The sequence below is a fragment of the Anomaloglossus baeobatrachus genome, chromosome 4 (assembly GCF_048569485.1).
Source record: "Anomaloglossus baeobatrachus isolate aAnoBae1 chromosome 4, aAnoBae1.hap1, whole genome shotgun sequence".
NCBI lineage: Eukaryota > Metazoa > Chordata > Amphibia > Anura > Aromobatidae > Anomaloglossus > Anomaloglossus baeobatrachus.
In genome coordinates, this window is record NC_134356.1 from 3,550,182 (window position 1) to 3,567,836 (window position 17,655).

General features: G+C 54.9%; 1 protein-coding gene across 1 annotated transcript in view; it reads right to left on the minus strand.

Annotated features, from left to right (window-relative positions):
• Positions 1-17,655, minus strand: part of GYS2 (glycogen synthase 2) — a 96,561-nt gene that overhangs the window by 7,484 nt on the left and 71,422 nt on the right. Inside the window, exons 11-15 of the mRNA XM_075343497.1 lie at positions 11,633-11,746; positions 10,591-10,717; positions 6,525-6,620; positions 6,276-6,439; positions 5,398-5,478 (exon numbers count right to left, since the gene is read on the minus strand). Of these exons, the coding sequence (XP_075199612.1) occupies positions 5,398-5,478; positions 6,276-6,439; positions 6,525-6,620; positions 10,591-10,717; positions 11,633-11,746 (582 nt within the window). The remainder of the gene's footprint in view (positions 1-5,397; positions 5,479-6,275; positions 6,440-6,524; positions 6,621-10,590; positions 10,718-11,632; positions 11,747-17,655) is intronic.

A 17,655-nucleotide genomic window follows, 5' to 3' on the forward strand; every position in this document is an offset into this window, starting at 1 on the left:
TCTCACCAGCAACCTCCTAGCAACTTACCAGCGATCCCTATCAGGTTGGATCGTGGTTGGGATCGCTGGTAAGTTGTTTAGTGTGACTGGGCCTTTAGGTAGCGAGAGCCCTGGGAAACTGCCGAGTACGCCCCCCCACTACTGCCGACACCCTGCATGTGGGTCACATATTGGGTACTGAGGGTCACATGAGGGTCAGTAGGGGTAGGGTCACATGCGGGTCAGTAGGGGTAGGGTCACATGCGGGTCAGTAGGGGTAGGGTCACATGCGGGTCAGTGGGGTCACATGTGGGTCACATGCGGATCAGTGGGGTCACATGTGTCGGTGGGGGTCACATGTGGGTCAGTTGTGTCACGTGCGGGTCAGTTGGGTCACATGCAGGTCAGTTGGGTCACATGCAGGTCAGTTGGGTCACATGCAGGTCAGTGGGGTCACATTTGTCAGTGAGGTCAGATGTGGGTCAGTGGGGTCACATGCAGGTCCCATGTGGGTCAGTAGGGTCATGTGTGTCAGTGGGGTCACATGTGGGTCAGTGGGTTCACATGTGGGTTAGTGGGATCACGTGTGAGTCAGTGGGGTCACATGCGGGTCAGTAGGGTCACGTGTCAGTGTGGTCACGTGTGGGTAAGTGGGGTCACATGTGGGTCAGTGGGGTCACATGCGGGCCAGTGGGGTCACATGCGGGCCAGTGGGGTCACGTGTGGGCCAGTGGGGTCACATGTGGGTCAGTGGGGTCACATGCGGGTCAGTGGGGTCACATGCGGGTCAGTGGGGTCACATGCGGGTCAGTGGGGTCACATGCGGGTCAGTGGGGTCACATGTGGGTTAGTGGGGTCACGTGTGAGTCAGTGGGGTCACATGCGGGTCAGTAGGGTCACGTGTCAGTGGGGTCACATGCGGGTCAGTGGGGTCACATGCGGGTCAGTGGGGTCACGTGTGGGTCAGTGCGGTCACATGCGGGTCAGTGGGGTCACGTGTGAGTCAGTGGGGTCACATGCGGGTCAGTGGGGTCACATGCGGGTCAGTGGGGTCACATGCGGGTCAGTGGGGTCACATGCGGGTCAGTGGGGTCACATGCGGGTCAGTGGGGTCACATACGGGTCAGTGGGGTCACGTGTGAGTCAGTGGGGTCACATGCGGGTCAGTGGGGTCACATGCGGGTCAGTGGGGTCACATGCGGGTCAGTGGGGTCACATGCGGGTCAGTAGGGTAACATGTGGGTCAGTACAGTCATGTGTGGGTCAGTGCGGTCACATGCGGGTTAGTAGGGTCACGTGTCAGTGGGGTCACATGTGGGTCAGTGGGGTAACGTGTGAGTCAGTGGGGTCACATGCGGGTCAGTGGGGTCACATGCGGGTCAGTGGGGTCACATGCGGGTCAGTGGGGTCACATGCGGGTCAGTGGGGTCACGTGTCAGTGGGGGTCACATGCGGATCAGTGGGGTCACATGCGGGTCAGTGGGGTCACATGCGGGTCAGTAGGGTCACATGTGGGTCAGTACGGTCATGTGTGGGTCAGTGCGGTCACATGCGGGTTAGTAGGGTCACGTGGGTCAGTGGGGTCATATGCAGGTCTCTGAGGTCACGTGGGTCAGAGGCGTCACTTGCGGGTCACTATCGAACGTCCTGCACTTTTCTGTAATTGGCGTTTGTAATTTGTTAATCCGCTCATGTAAAGTTCGTGACGCTGATGAATAATGGTCGGTTGTAATCCGGATGATGTTACGTCTGTTTGTGTGACCCCCGCTGGTCCCTGTATTGTCCGGGCCACACTGGGATGTCCTGTCCAGCTTACTGACTGTTTCCAGTTAGAAGCAGAGGAGCAGGGAGGGCAGCTCCGGAGGGTAATGCGGAGGGGGCTGCTTGCTGTAATTGTGGGTCGGGGTCACCAGTGCTGTGATCTCGCGGCTTCTCGATGTTGCATTAGTAATAAATCAGTGAGGATGTGAGGGCTGACATGCGTGACCACGAGGACAAGACACCGCAGCACCGAGGACCCATCACTACCTACAGCTCTCACATTTATTGCCGGATATTGGGGTGAGTTATGGCCGTGAGCCCACGCTGCGCTCGGAGCAGAGTTCATGATATTATTGATCTGAAGCAATAAAATGTTATTAACAGAAGAGAAATGTGAGAATCTGAGCAGAGAAGACGCACATCCCCGAGAGCGAGGCATCCCCCAGAAGACCCGAGAGCGAGGCATCCCCCAGAAGACCCGAGAGCGAGGCATCCCCCAGAAGACCCGAGAGCGAGGCATCCCCCAGAAGACCCAAGAGCGAGGCATCCCCCAGAAGACCCGAGAGCAAGGCATCCCCCAGAAGACCCGAGAGCGAGGCATCCCCCAGAAGACCCGAGAGCGAGGCATCCCCCAGAAGACCCGAGAGCGAGGCATCCCCCAGAAGACCCGAGAGCGAGGCATCCCCCAGAAGACCCGAGAGCGAGGCATCCCCCAGAAGACCCGAGAGCGAGGAATCCCCCAGAAGACCCGAGAGTGAGGCATCCCCCAGAAGACCCTGAAAGGGAGGAAAAACACCCAGAGAACCCAAGAGCGAGGCATCCCACAGATGACCCTGAAAGGGAGGAATCACCCAATAGACCCGAGAGCGAGGCATCCCCCAGAAGACACGAGAGCAAGGCATCCCCCAGAAGACCCTGAAAGGGAGGAAACACCCAGAAGACCCGAGAGTGAGGCATCCCCCATAAGATCCGAGAGTGAGGAATCCCCCAGAAGACCCGAGAGCGAGGAATCCCCCAGAAGACCCAAGAGCGAGGAATCCCCCAGAAGACCCAAGAGCGAGGAATCCCCCAGAAGAACCTGAAAGGGAGGAAACACCCAGAGCATCCAAGAGTGAGGAATCCCCCATAAAACCCAAGAGCGAGGAATTCCCAAAAAAATCTAAAAGGGAGGAAACACCCAGAAAACCTAAGAGCAAGTAATACCCCAGAAGACCCTGAAAGGGAGGAAACACCCAGAGCATCCAAGAGCGAGGAATTCCCCAGAAGACCCGAGAGCAAGGAATATCCCAGAAGACCCAAGAGCGAGGAATCACCCAGAAGATCCTGAAAGGGAGGAAACACCCAGAAGACCCGAGAGCGAGGCATCCCCCAGAAGACCCGAGAGCGAGGAATACCCCAGAAGACCCGAGAGCGAGGAATACCCCAGAAGACCCGAGAGCGAGGAATCCCCCAGAAGACCCGAGAGCGAGGAATCCCCCAGAAGACCCGAGAGCGAGGAATCCCCCAGAAGACCCGAGAGCGAGGAATCCCCCAGAAGATCCGAGAGCGAGGAATCCCCCAGAAGATCCGAGAGCGAGGAATCCCCCAGAAGATCCGAGAGCGAGGCATCCCCCAGAAGATCCGAGAGCGAGGCATCCCCCAGAAGACCCGAGAGCGAGGCATCCCCCAGAAAACCCGAGAGCGAGGCATCCCCCAGAAGACCCTGAAAGGGAGGAAACACCCATTAGACCTGAGAGCGAGGCATGCCCCAGAAGACCCGAGAGCGAGGAATCCCCCAGAAGACCCGAGAGCGAGGCATCCCCCAGAAGACCCGAGAGCGAGGCATCCCCCAGAAGACCCGAGAGCGAGGCATCCCCCAGAAGACCCGAGAGTGAGGCATCCCCCAGAAGACCCGAGAGCGAGGCATCCCCCAGAAGACCCGAGAGCGAGGCATCCCCCAGAAGACCCGAGAGCGAGGCATCCCCCAGAAGACCCGAGAGCGAGGCATCCCCCAGAAGACCCGAGAGCGAGGCATCCCCCAGAAGACCCGAGAGAGAGGCATCCCCCAGAAGACCCAAGGGCGAGGCATCCCCCAGAAGACCCAAGGGCGAGGCATCCCCCAGAAGACCCAAGGGCGAGGCATCCCCCAGAAGACCCAAGGGCGAGGCATCCCCCAGAAGACCCAAGGGCAAGGCATCCCCCAGAAGACCCGAGAGCGAGGAATCCCCAGAAGACCCAAGAGGGAGGAATCCCCCAGAAGACCCTGAAAGGGAGGAAACACCCAGAGCATCCAAGAGTAAGGAATCCCCCAGAAAACCCAAAAACGAGGAATTCCCGAAAAAAATCGAAAAGGGAGTTAACACCCAGAAAACCTAAGAGCGAGGAATTCAGAGCAGAGAAGACGCATATCACCGAGAGCGAGGCATCCCCCAGAAGACCCTGAAAGGGAGGAAACACCCAGAGCACCCAAGAGCGAGGCATCCCCCAGAAGACCCGAGAGCTAGACATCCCCCAGAAGACCCTGAAAGGGAGTAAACACCCAGAGCATCCAAGAGCGAGGAATCCCCCAGAAGACCCTGAAAGGGAGTAAACACCCAGAGCATCCAAGAGCGAGGAATCCCCCAGAAGATCCGAGAGCGAGGAATCCCCAGAAGACCTGAAAGCGAGGAAACCCCCAGAAGACCCTGAAAGGGAGGAATACCCCAGAACACCCGAGAGTGAGGAATCCCCCAGAAGACCCGAGAGCGAGGAATCCCCCAGAAGACCCGAGAGCGAGGAATCCCCCAGAAGACCCGAGAGCGAGGAATCCCCCAGAAGACCCGAGAGCGAGGAATCCCCCAGAAGACCCGAGAGCGAGGAATCCCTCAGAAGACCCGAGAGCGAGGAATCCCCCAGAAGACCCGAGAGCGAGGCATCCCCCAGAAGACCCGAGAGCGAGGCATCCCCCAAAAGACCCGAGAGCGAGGAATCCCCCAGAAGACCCGAGAGCGAGGCATCCCCCAGAAGACCCGAGAGCGAGGCATCCCCCAAAAGACCCGAGAGCGAGGAATCCCCCAGAAGACCTGAGAGCGAGGAATCCCCCAGAAGACCAGAGAGCGAGGAATCCCCCAGAAGACCCGAGAGCGAGGAATCCCTCAGAAGACCCGAGAGCGAGGAATCCCCCAGAAGACCATGAAGGGGGAAAAGCACCCAGATATCGGATCCAGCACCCCGATGCCGTATAGAGCACGCCCATGCACGCTCACTATTTACTATTAATTATCTTTTCTGACTTCTAATGATCGATTAACTTCATCTTATTCTGTTTAGTAAAATGTAATTGTCAATTAATTAGAAAGTGCATTAGGGAATAATTTACTGGAGAGGCCCCAACTCTGCGACTGCCGGGGCCCACCGGGATGATTCAGCACTGGCGATCCTACATAAGACCAGGAGGATTTTTTCAGAAGATGCGAATGGTGAGGAAACCCAAAGTCCAATCATCAGTTTGGTCTCCTATACAATAGCTGCTGATGGCGTCCATGACAGTCCTGTCACCCGACCCCCGTACCCCCTGAATGATGGACCATCTCCTCTCTCTTCCCCCATCTACTGATTACACCAGTGAACCTGGAGGCTCAGGATGAACTACCAGGAGAATGTTATGAGAAATCTGCTGGGGGTGAAGGATTCTCTCACCTTCGGTGGTGCATTCGGCTCCATCTCAAACTTCTCTGGGAACATTCTGCACAAAGCCAAGTGTCTGCTGTGCATATAGAACTGCGGGAAGAAAAGAGTCACATGACCATAGGAAGGAGAAAGGTGCTATATACCAGGAGGGCCTAAGGGGGGGGACATATATACCAGGAGGGCCTAGGAGGGGGACATATATACTAGGAGGGCCTAGGAGGGGGACATATATACCAGGAGGGCCTAGGAGGGGGACATATATACCAGGAGGGCCTAGGAGGGGGACATATATACCAGGAGGGCCTAGGAGGGGGACATATATACCAGGAGGGCCTAGGAGGGGGACATATATACCAGGAGGGCCTAGGAGGGGGACATATATACCAGGAGGGCCTAAGGGGGGGATATATACCAGGATAGCCTAGGAGGGGGACATATATACCAGGAGGGCCTAGGAGGGGGACATATATACCAGGAGGGCCTAGGAGGGGGACATATATACCAGGAGGGCCTAGGAGGGGGACATATATACCAGGAGGGCCTAGGAGGGGGACATATATACCAGGAGGGCCTAGGAGGGGGACATATATACCAGGAGGGCCTAGGAGGGGGACATATATACAAGGAGGGCCTAGGAGGGGGACATATATACCAGGAGGGCCTAAGAGGGGGACATATATACCAGGAGGGCCTAGGAGGGGGACATATATACCAGGAGGGCCTGGGGGGGGCATATATACCAGGAGGGCCTAGGAGGGGGACATATATACGAGGAGGAGGACATACTATATATACGAGGAGGAGCCATACTGTATATACCAGGAGGGGGCATATATACAAGACAGGGGGAGTGGTACTGAGCGGTGTCCATCTGTGCGGTGTCTTACGCGGCCCAGGTATCTCCAGTCCAGCAGATCTGACAGCCGTTCTGTGCGGTTCCGCTGGATGATTCTTTGGCGCCGTGATTGCTGGCAGAAGGAGTACAGAAACTGGGTCAGCTGATTACACGACTCGTCCGGAGAACGGAACCTGCGATCCAAAATGTAAATCCCTGCAAAAGAAAAACATTTACATAAATCTATGTTATGGCTCCGCAATCCACAGCAGCACAGAGTAAATAAGGCTGGGTCTTTTACCATAAGCAGCCGGGTCTGCCACATGTTCCTGCATGAAGCATCCAAATCCGGAGAGGTTGGTGGTGACGCTGGGGATCCCCATCACTGTGCACTCAGCTGGAAGAAATCAACGGGAGCCATGGACCAGACGCCACCAAAGTAACCGAGGAAGCGGCGAAGACGACGATCAGCAGCAGCCGCTTATTATCACCCCGCACTGATCAAGTCCCCACTACTATACGTGAATATGTGTATATACGTCTTATATGTATATACTGTGCAGACGTCTTATGTGTATATACACCGTGTGCAGAATTATTAGGCAGGTTGTATTTTAGAGGATTTTTTTATTATTGATCACAACTATGCTCTCAATCACCCAAAAGACTCGTAAATACAAAGCTTAATATTTTGGCAGTTGGAGGGGTTAATATTTTGGCAGTTGGAGGGGTTAATATTTTGGCAGTTGGAGGGGTTTAGATTCGGCTTCTTAGGAGGATCTGTTTGTGCAGTGACTATTACTGTGCAGAATTATTAGGCAACTTATTAGACCGGTAGGGCATCCCAGTTTACACCGGGTGAGACGGTAAGAGGGCTTGGCAGGGGCTCCATTAGGTGGTCGGGGGTGGCATCCCCGCTACAGAGATCCGCAGCGGCGGCCCAGGCCTCCAGGAGGTCAGCGGTGGTTTTCGGCACGCCAACAGGGGGCCTTAGCGAGGGCTCCAAGAGGGGCGTCGGGCTCTGCCGGGCAGGGGTAGCATCCCTCTTACCCGGTTCCACAGCAGCGGCTTCGACCTCACGATCTCCAGCATCACATGACGCCGCCTGGTGGTGACGTGCGCGCCCCGGTTCAGCCTCTTCCTCGGCTTGCTGCTCAGCTTCTTCAATGAGCCTCCGCAACCGGCGGGCCAGCTGCCTCATCTCCTCCAGCCGGAGGTTCAGGCCCGGGTCAGAATCTTTCTCCCACGCCTCCTCTGGCGTACTGAGTACGGAGGACTCCGCCATTGCACCTCTGCAGCTTTCCCGGTTGCCGCTCGTATCCACTGCTCTCGAGCGTTCGCTGCCAAGGTTCGGCTGCACCCTTCTCCACTCCAGAGGCGGGGTCGGAGGATAAACCACTCCCTGGCGCCAGGCCGGCACCCAGCCCACTACGGGTGGCATCCCTCCGCCCACTATCCAGTACATTCTGGCAGGTCCTTCTTCCATCAGCATTAACTGCCAGACAGTCCATCTCTTAGCGCGCCATTTTTCAACTCTCCCACCGAGCATAGAGAGGGCGGGGCTTATCTTCACGCTCTTTTTCAGGCACGCCCCCTTTCTTCTTGCGCCCAGCAGTTTTAATGGCGGCGGCAATTTTTCCACACAAATGAACAGTCTATTAAACACAGTTCCTTAAGGCACACGCCACCCGTGTTAACGGGTCTTGTTCAGATCCTGTTCACAGCGCCAAAAAGGTGATTCACCCACCCCTGGGCCTTAGGTGACTCGGGTCGGGCCGGACTAGTCCGGGGTAGTCAGCAGTGGCGGGGCCCGACTCCGTGACCCTGGTGGAGTCAGTTAATGTGGCGGTATAGGGGGTAGATGATAAAGTTTATGAAAGATTCGTGACGCCACCTGTGGTAATTTGCAGCTTTGTAGCCGCAGCTGCTGGGAGGGACCTCCGGGGCTGGTGTTATGGCAGCTGAGGTGTTTCTTGCTCTCCACAGGTGGAGCGGGTACTCCGGGGCAACCTTTGGTGCCTGGTAAAGTCTATGGTGTTTGATGATGTGATGCAGGATAAAGCAGACGACACAGGGCTTGCAGGTAAGATGTTTACTCACTGTTCAGTCTCAGTGCTGCAGTTGACCGGTTGCCCACAGAATGCCAGGATCCGCTGTCAGGGACCTCCGCCGATCCCGAATAGGTCAAGGGTCAGTACTGGTGCACCCCTCTATGTGGGCTTTCTCTGGTTGTCTCCCAGCGCTCAACTGTTTTTGGATTGTCTTGCGCCTCCACCACAGGGCCTGTACAAAGGTGGCTGACCTCAGTCGTATCTTGCCCCCTTCACCGGGGATCTGTGGCGGGTTGTGGCCCTGGGCGCTTGCAGCCACCCCCGGGCCTTCAGTGTTACTTTTGAGGAACTGTCTTTCTTCCCTCAGTCTGGGGACCGTCCCTGAGTTTGCAGCCGGATCCCTCCACCTGATGTTACTAGTGGAACAGGTCACGGGACAATTGCCCTTCTGTGGCCCTGGAATCTCTTCTTCTTTTGGTGTCACCTGGGCCTAGCAAGACCCCAGGATCTCCACCAGGAACCTAGTTCTGTCTCTGCCTTCTCGATCTGCTGTCCTCTCCTGACAGCCTCCTCCTCACTCCTCCTGACAGGCTGACTGAACTTGAACCTCCTGGTTCCCTTTTCTACTCCCTCTTTCTGACTCCTCCCACACACACCCTGGCTAGGCCCCACCCACACCACTGGGACCATGAATGGGACTTACGGCCCCATGAGCTAAACATCTATGGGGGTTGCCTTCACTATCCCTGACCCGGTGTTTGCCTAAAAATTGGTGTGTGCAAGTTTTATCTGTGAACCGGAAGTTGACCCCATTCTTACCAGGGATGGGACATCACACCTCTGACTGAGGTGCAATATCTCTGTGGTGACGGAAGCCTCAGGGGCGCCACATATAGACCCCAGACCACTACTCACCAGATGTGTAGACCCCAGACCGCCACTCACCAGGTGTATAGACCCCAGACCACCACTCACCAGATGTATAGACCTCAGACCACCACTCACCAGGTGTACAGACCCGAGACCACCACTCACCAGGTGTACAGACCCCAGACCACCACTCACCAGGTGTACAGACCCCAGACCACCACTCACCAGGTGTACAGACCCCAGACCACCACTCACCAGATGTATAGACCCCAGACCACCACTCACCAGGCGTATAGACCCCAGACCACCACTCACCAGATGTATAGACCCCAGACCACCACTCACCAGATGTATAGACCCCAGACCACCACTCACCAGGCGTATAGACCCCAGACCACCACTCACCAGATGTATAGACCCCAGACCACCACTCACCAGATGTACAGACCCCAGACCACCACTCACCAGATGTATAGACCCCAGACCACCACTCACCAGATGTATAGACCCCAGACCACCACTCACCAGATGTATAGACCCTGAACCACTACTCACCAGGTGTGTAGCCCCAGGGCTCGTAGGAAGATGGGAAGACCCCAGACCACCACTCACCAGATGTACAGACCCCAGACCACCACTCACCAGATGTATAGACCCCAGACCACCACTCACCAGATGTATAGACCCCAGACCACCACTCACCAGATGTATAGACCCCAGACCACCACTCACCAGATGTGTAGACCCCAGACCACCACTCACCAGGTGTATAGACCCCAGACCACCACTCACCAGGTGTATAGACCCCAGACCACCACTCACCAGGTGTATAGACCCCAGACCACCACTCACCAGGCGTATAGACCCCAGACCACCACTCACCAGGCGTACAGACCCCAGACCACCACTCACCAGATGTACAGACCCCAGACCACCACTCACCAGATGTACAGACCCCAGACCACCACTCACCAGATGTATAGACCCTGAACCACTACTCACCAGGTGTGTAGCCCCAGGGCTCGTAGTAAGATGGGAAGACCCCAGACCACCACTCACCAGATGTACAGACCCCAGACCACCACTCACCAGGTGTATAGACCCCAGACCACCACTCACCAGGCGTATAGACCCCAGACCACCACTCACCAGGCGTATAGACCCCAGACCACCACTCACCAGATGTACAGACCCCAGACCACCACTCACCAGATGTACAGACCCCAGACCACCACTCACCAGATGTATAGACCCTGAACCACTACTCACCAGGTGTGTAGCCCCAGGGCTCGTAGTAAGATGGGAAGACCCCAGACCACCACTCACCAGATGTACAGACCCCAGACCACCACTCACCAGATGTATAGACCCCAGACCACCACTCACCAGATGTATAGACCCCAGACCACCACTCACCAGATGTATAGACCCTGAACCACTACTCACCAGGTGTGTAGCCCCAGGGCTCGTAGTAAGATGGGAAGACCCCCAGATGACAGCCTCGTACAAACTCCTCGTAGTCGAGTGGAAGGAGGGGGCTTGTGGAGGACAGGAACTCCGGGTGCACGATCACCTGAGAGACACGACAGAATTCACTGCAGCGGCCCCCAACATCCTACATAAGTCACGTGATCAGGATGTCACGAGGGTACCACGACAGAGAGTGGTCTCTCTGATCTCTGGTGTCAGGAGATCACGGCACAAGGCTACATACAGTATACATTTGCGCAGGTTAATACTTTATCCAGCACTGCTAGGGTTAATTAGGTCATCTGGTCTTCTAAACTCTGGATGAAAGCTGGAATCAGCTGTTCTGAGTTTACTAATTACCTCTGCTATGAAGGCGCCTCTCCCCGCCCAGGTAATTGCCAGTGATAGCTTAGCTAGCCTCTAGAGGGAGCCTGTGAGTGGTGGACCAGGAAGGGCTTTAGGGAACCGTGGCTGGCGGTTTATGGACGCCGTGTTGTCCTCACTGGTGTGTTCCCCTTTACTCCTCCTGTAGTTTGCTGTGCTTTGTATGACTGCTGTTGATTCCCCCCTGTCTGTCTTTTCCTCTGTTTCTATAACCTAGAGCAGGACTAGTGTTCCCACTGTCCTGAGCACTAGACATGGCAGTGTCCAGGGAAAGGCAGGGATAGGAACGTGATCGGGGGAGAGAACCCATCCAGGGACGTAAGGGAGCTCAGGGCTATAAGGGGTAGGTGTCAGGGGTTGTCCCTCCCTAGCGGCAGTATATCCCTTCTGCCGTCTTGCCTTGTGCTGACCATGGTGGAGCGCGACAGCCAGGAGCTGCCCTGCAGTGGTGCCTGGTGCGTCCTCCCCATCAGAGGCACTTATTCTCCCCCCTCTCAGGGTACGCCTGGCTCTGGGATCATTGGGTCTACGTCCCCCTCTCGCCTCTATCACAGTACCATGACACAGGAATATCAATGCTCCAGGACCCCAATATGTGGAGAGAGTTGGGGTCCTGCCAGGACGAGTCACCGACCTTCACTCTGTCCGTGCGGCTGTTGAAGAGGCCGATTCGTCGCATCGTGCTGAGGATGGGATCCGTGGAGTCGTCCACCATGTTGTGTGTAGTGATCGGAGGAAGTGACTGGCGCTAAGGAGTAGAGAGAAAAACAACAATGGCGCCATCAGCGTCAATAATACCGCAGTATACTGCCATGTCCCAACACAGCACTGTATGGAGGGCGAGAAACTGCGCCATGTGTCGGGCTGTCTACTGTGCTGCACGTTACACTGCCTCTGTAAGCTGTGCACTGTATGGCGCTGTGTGTACTGTGTAGCTCTGTGCACTATATGGCGCTGTGTATACTGTGCGGCTCTGTGCACTATATGGCGCTGTGTAGCTCTGTGCACTATATGACGCTGTGTGTACTGTGCAGCTCTGTGCACTATATGGCGCTGTGTGTACTGTGCGGCTCTGTGCACTATATGGCGCTGTGTATACTGTGCGGCTCTGTGCACTATATGGCGCTGTGTGTACTGTGCGGCTCTGTGCACTATATGGCGCTGTGTGTACTGTGCAGCTCTGTGCACTATATGGCGCTGTGTAGCTCTGTGCACTATATGGCGCTGTGTATACTGTGCGGCTCTGTACACTATATGGCGCTGTGTATACTGTGCAGCTCTGTGCACTATATGGCGCTGTGTGTACTGTGCAGCTCTGTACACTATATGGCGCTGTGTATACTGTGCGGCTCTGTGCACTATATGGCGCTGTGTGTACTGTGCGGCTCTGTGCACTATATGGCGCTGTGTGTACTGTGCAGCTCTGTGCACTATATGGCGCTGTGTATCTCTGTGCACTATATGGCGCTGTGTATACTGTGCGGCTCTGTACACTATATGGCGCTGTGTATACTGTGCAGCTCTGTGCACTATATGGCGCTGTGTGTACTGTGCAGCTCTGTGCACTATATGGCGCTGTGTATACTGTGCAGCTCTGTGCACTATATGGCGCTGTGTATACTGTGCAGCTCTGTGCACTATATGGCGCTGTGTGTACTGTGCAGCTCTGTGCACTATATGGCGCTGTGTATCTCTGTGCACTATATGGCGCTGTGTATACTGTGCGGCTCTGTACACTATATGGCGCTGTGTATACTGTGCAGCTCTGTGCACTATATGGCGCTGTGTGTACTGTGCAGCTCTGTGCACTATATGGCGCTGTGTATACTGTGCAGCTCTGTGCACTATATGGCGCTGTGTATACTGTGCAGCTCTGTGCACTATATGGCGCTGTGTATACTGTGCAGCTCTGTGCACTATATGGCGCTGTGTATACTGTGCGGCTCTGTGCACTATATGGAAATAAGAAAGCCGCGGAGACACCATCACGTGTTTCTCAACGCTGCCAGGAAAATAGCCAGGTCTTTCACCGGGAAGGAACAACCACGGGAAGGGCAGTCTCCAGTCAAGGAGACCACCTATACCAAACATGGTATCCATCCACAGACAGCCGTTTCAGGGTATTTGCCCCTCATCAGTGTGGAGTAGGAATCTGGCTAGTGGGGGCAATGCCTAGTAAAAGACTACATAAGCAAGCATTGTTGACCTTAGGGAGATCAACATATCCACTGCGGAGACACCATCACGTGTTTCTCAACGCAGTGATTCTAGAGCAACGCCCCCTGGGAAGTATGCAAATAAGAAAGCCGCGGAGACACCATCACGTGTTTCTCAACGCAGTGATTCTAGAGCAACGCCCCCTGGGAAGTATGCAAATAAGAAAGCCGCGGAGACACCATCACGTGTTTCTCAACGCAGTGATTCTAGAGCAACGCCCCCTGGGAAGTATGCAAATAAGAAAGCCGCGGAGACACCATCACGTGTTTCTCAACGCTGCCAGGAAACTAGCCAGGTCTTTCACCGGGAAGGAACAACCACGGGAAGGGCAGTCTCCAGTCAAGGAGACCACCTATACCACTATATGGCGCTGTGTATACTGTGCGGCTCTGTGCACTATATGGCGCTGTGTAGCTCTGTGCACTATATGGCGCTGTGTAGCTCTGTGCACTATATGGCGCTGTGTGTACTGTGCAGCTCTGTGCACTATATGGCGCTGTGTATACTGTGCGGCTCTGTGCACTATATGGCGCTGTGTAGCTCTGTGCACTATATGGCGCTGTGTGTACTGTGCAGCTCTGTGCACTATATGGCGCTGTGTGTACTGTGCGGCTCTGTGCACTATATGGCGCTGTGTATACTGTGCGGCTCTGTGCACTATATGGCGCTGTGTGTACTGTGCAGCTCTGTGCACTATATGGCGCTGTGTATACTGTGCGGCTCTGTACACTGTGCACTATATGACGCTGTGTGTACTGTGCAGCTCTGTGCACTATATGGCGCTGTGTATACTGTGCGGCTCTGTGCACTATATGGCGCTGTGTATACTGTGCGGCTCTGTGCACTATATGGCGCTGTGTATACTGTGCGGCTCTGTGCACTATATGGCGCTGTGTGTACTGTGCATCTCTGTGCACTATATGGCGCTGTGTATACTGTGCGGCTCTGTGCACTATATGGCGCTGTGTATACTGTGCGCTCTGTGCACTATATGGCGCTGTGTATACTGTGCGGCTCTGTACACTGTGCACTATATGACGTTATGTGTGTACTGTGCAGCTATAAGAAGAAATCGTGAAGAACACTATAAGAGAAGAAATCCTGGAGAACACTGTAGGAGAAGAAATCCTGGAGCGCGCTGTAGGAGAAGAAATCCTGGAGCGCGCTGTAGGAGAAGAAACCCTGGAGCGCGCTGTAGGAGAAGAAACCCTGGAGCGCCCTGTAGGAGAAGAAACCCTGGAGCGCGCTGTAGGAGAAGAAACCCTGGAGCGCGCTGTAGGAGAAGAAACCCTGGAGCGCGCTGTAGGAGAAGAAACCCTGGAGAGCGCTGTAGGAGAAGAAACCCTGGAGCGCGCTGTAGGAGAAGAAACCCTGGAGCGCGCTGTAGGAGAAGAAACCCTGGAGCGCGCTGTAGGAGAAGAAACCCTGGAGCGCGCTGTAGGAGAAGAAACCCTGGAGCGCGCTGTAGGAGAAGAAACCCTGGAGCGCGCTGTAGGAGAAGAAACCCTGGAGCGCGCTGTAGGAGAAGAAATCCTGGAGCGCGCTGTAGGAGAAGAAACCCTGGAGCGCGCTGTAGGAGAAGAAACCCTGGAGCGCGCTGTAGGAGAAGAAACCCTGGAGCGCGCTGTAGGAGAAGAAACCCTGGAGCGCGCTGTAGGAGAAGAAACCCTGGAGCGCGCTGTAGGAGAAGAAATCCTGGAGCGCGCTGTAGGAGAAGAAATCCTGGAGAGCGCTGTAGGAGAAGAAATCCTGGAGAACGCTGTAGGAGAAGAAACCCTGGAGTGCGCTGTAGGAGAAGAAACCCTGGAGAACGTTGGTGGAGCAAAAATTGTTAAAGATCAAACACCACACTGACGGGTGGGACAAGAGAAACCTGAAAAGGAAAATGGTGAAGACTCCAAAGAACCTGAGGCTGAGGAGTTGAAGTACAAGAAAACCTCTGAAGTTCCGCAGAGCCCAGAGGAAATTGAAGGTGCTGCTGCTGAGAGCCAAGAGACAACTGAAGTGGAGAAAGCCACTAAGGATGTGCAGTCTGGACCTGAGGTCTCCTCAGGAGTTGTGAAGTCTGGACCTGAGGTCTCCTCAGGAGTTGTGAAGTCTGGACCTGAGGTCTCCTCAGGAGTTGTGAAGTCTGGACCTGAGGTCTCCTCAGGAGTTGTGAAGTCTGGACCTGAGGTCTCCTCAGGAGTTGTGAAGTCTGGACCTGAGGTCTCCTCAGGAGTTGTGAAGTCTGGACCTGAGGTCTCCTCAGGAGTTGTGAAGTCTGGACCTGAGGTCTCCTCAGGAGTTGTGAAGTCTGGACCTGAGGTCTCCTCAGGAGTTGTGAAGTCTGGACCTGAGGTCTCCTCAGGAGTTGTGAAGTCTGGACCTGAGGTCTCCTCAGGAGTTGTGAAGTCTGGACCTGAGGTCTCCTCAGGAGTTGTGAAGTCTGGACCTGAGGTCTCCTCAGGAGTTGTGAAGTCTGGACCTGAGGTCTCCTCAGGAGTTGTGAAATCTGGACCTGAGGTCTCCTCAGGAGTTGTGAAGTCTGGACCTGAGGTCTCCTCAGGAGTTGTGAAGTCTGGACCTGAGGTCTCCTCAGGAGTTGTGAAGTCTGGACCTGAGGTCTCCTCAGGAGTTGTGAAGTCTGGACCTGAGGTCTCCTCAGGAGTTGTGAAGTCTGGACCTGAGGTCTCCTCAGGAGTTGTGAAGTCTGGACCTGAGGTCTCCTCAGGAGTTGTGAAGTCTGGACCTGAGGTCTCCTCAGGAGTTGTGAAATCTGGACCTGAGGTCTCCTCAGGAGTTGTGAAGTCTGGACCTGAGGTCTCCTCAGGAGTTGTGAAGTCTGGACCTGAGGTCTCCTCAGGAGCTGTGAGCTAGCCTCAAGTGAACCTGCTGATAAGGCCAAGACTGACGATACAGAGGTTGATTCTGCCCAGGAAACTGAGAAACCAGAGGACGAGGTTGGAGTGTATGAGGCAGCTGACCGCAGCGTTTCAGTTAGTGATGGTAGTGAGAAGAGATCTAATGAGGCTCTCCATACATACACTCGGTAGTAACATTCAGCGAGTCAGGAAAACCCCAGGTATCGCTGCAATCAAATTAGAAGATAAGGGAATGCTTCGAATCGATGGAAGGACTGCAGAAGCCGTGAAGAGAGCTCAGGATCTACTGGAAGCTATGGAAGACTTCATCCAGGTCCCCAGAAATCTTGGGTGGAAATTGGAGTGGAAAAATCATCCGGGAGTTTACAGATAAAGCCGGAGTTGTGAGAATTAGAAGGCACAATGAAGCCAAGCTGCCTCGTGAAGATGGTATGGTTCCACTTGTTATTGCGGGAACAGAAGAAAGTGGTGGAAATGTACGAGCTCTTCTAGAATATCATGTCAGAAGATCTAGAGAAGATAAGACTGAAAACATAGAAAATTGAGGAACAAATTCATCAAGTTGGTGTGAGGTAGCGACCACTTTCAGGCCAGGGCCCAAAGAAGGAGAAGTGTGAGGCTTCTGAGGAACGTATTGCCTCATCTGTCAGGGGAACAGGTCCTACAGTGGAAGGAGCTGAGGTCAGAGGACCCAACTACACATCGGGCTATGGTACAAACGCTGAGGCCTTCTGAACCGGAATCACACAGAAAGGATGGATAGTGACCGGTCTCTAGCTGAGGACGGCGATAGGAACATTCACCAACAGACAGACAGCAGAAGACACCCTAGAAGAAGAGGCCATGGTAGATCTGCACAGTGAGGATGTGGAGGAATCAGAAGTGGCAATCTTCTGTCAGCTCGATGCTAAAGGGCCCAGACAGTGGCTCCTATAGTGTACACGATGACCCACAGTCAGACCAGATGGTGGCCCCTATAGTGTATGTGATGATCCACAGTCACACCAGACAGTGGCCCCTATAGTGTACACGATGACCCACAGTCACACCAGACAGTGGCTCCTATAGTGTACACGATGACCCACAGTCACACCAGACGGTGGCCCCTATAGTATACGTGATGACCCACAGTCACACCAGACGGTGGCCCCTATAGTATACGTGATGACCCACCGTCACACCAGACAGTGGCCCCTATAATGTATGTGATGACCCACAGTCACACCAGACGGTGGCCCCTATAGTATACGTGATGACCCACTGTCACACCAGACAGTGGCCCCTATAATGTATGTGATGACCCACAGTCACACCAGACGGTGGCCCCTATAGTGTACGTGATGACCCACAGTCACACCAGATGGTGGCCTCTATAGTGTACACGATGACCCACAGTCACACCAGACGGTGGCCCCTATAGTGTACGTGATGACCCACCGTCACACCAGACAGTGGCCCCTATAGTGTACACGATGACCCACAGTCACACCAGACGGTGGCCCCTATAGTGTACACGATGACCCACAGTCACACCAGACGGTGGCCCCTATAGTGTACGTGATGACCCACCGTCACA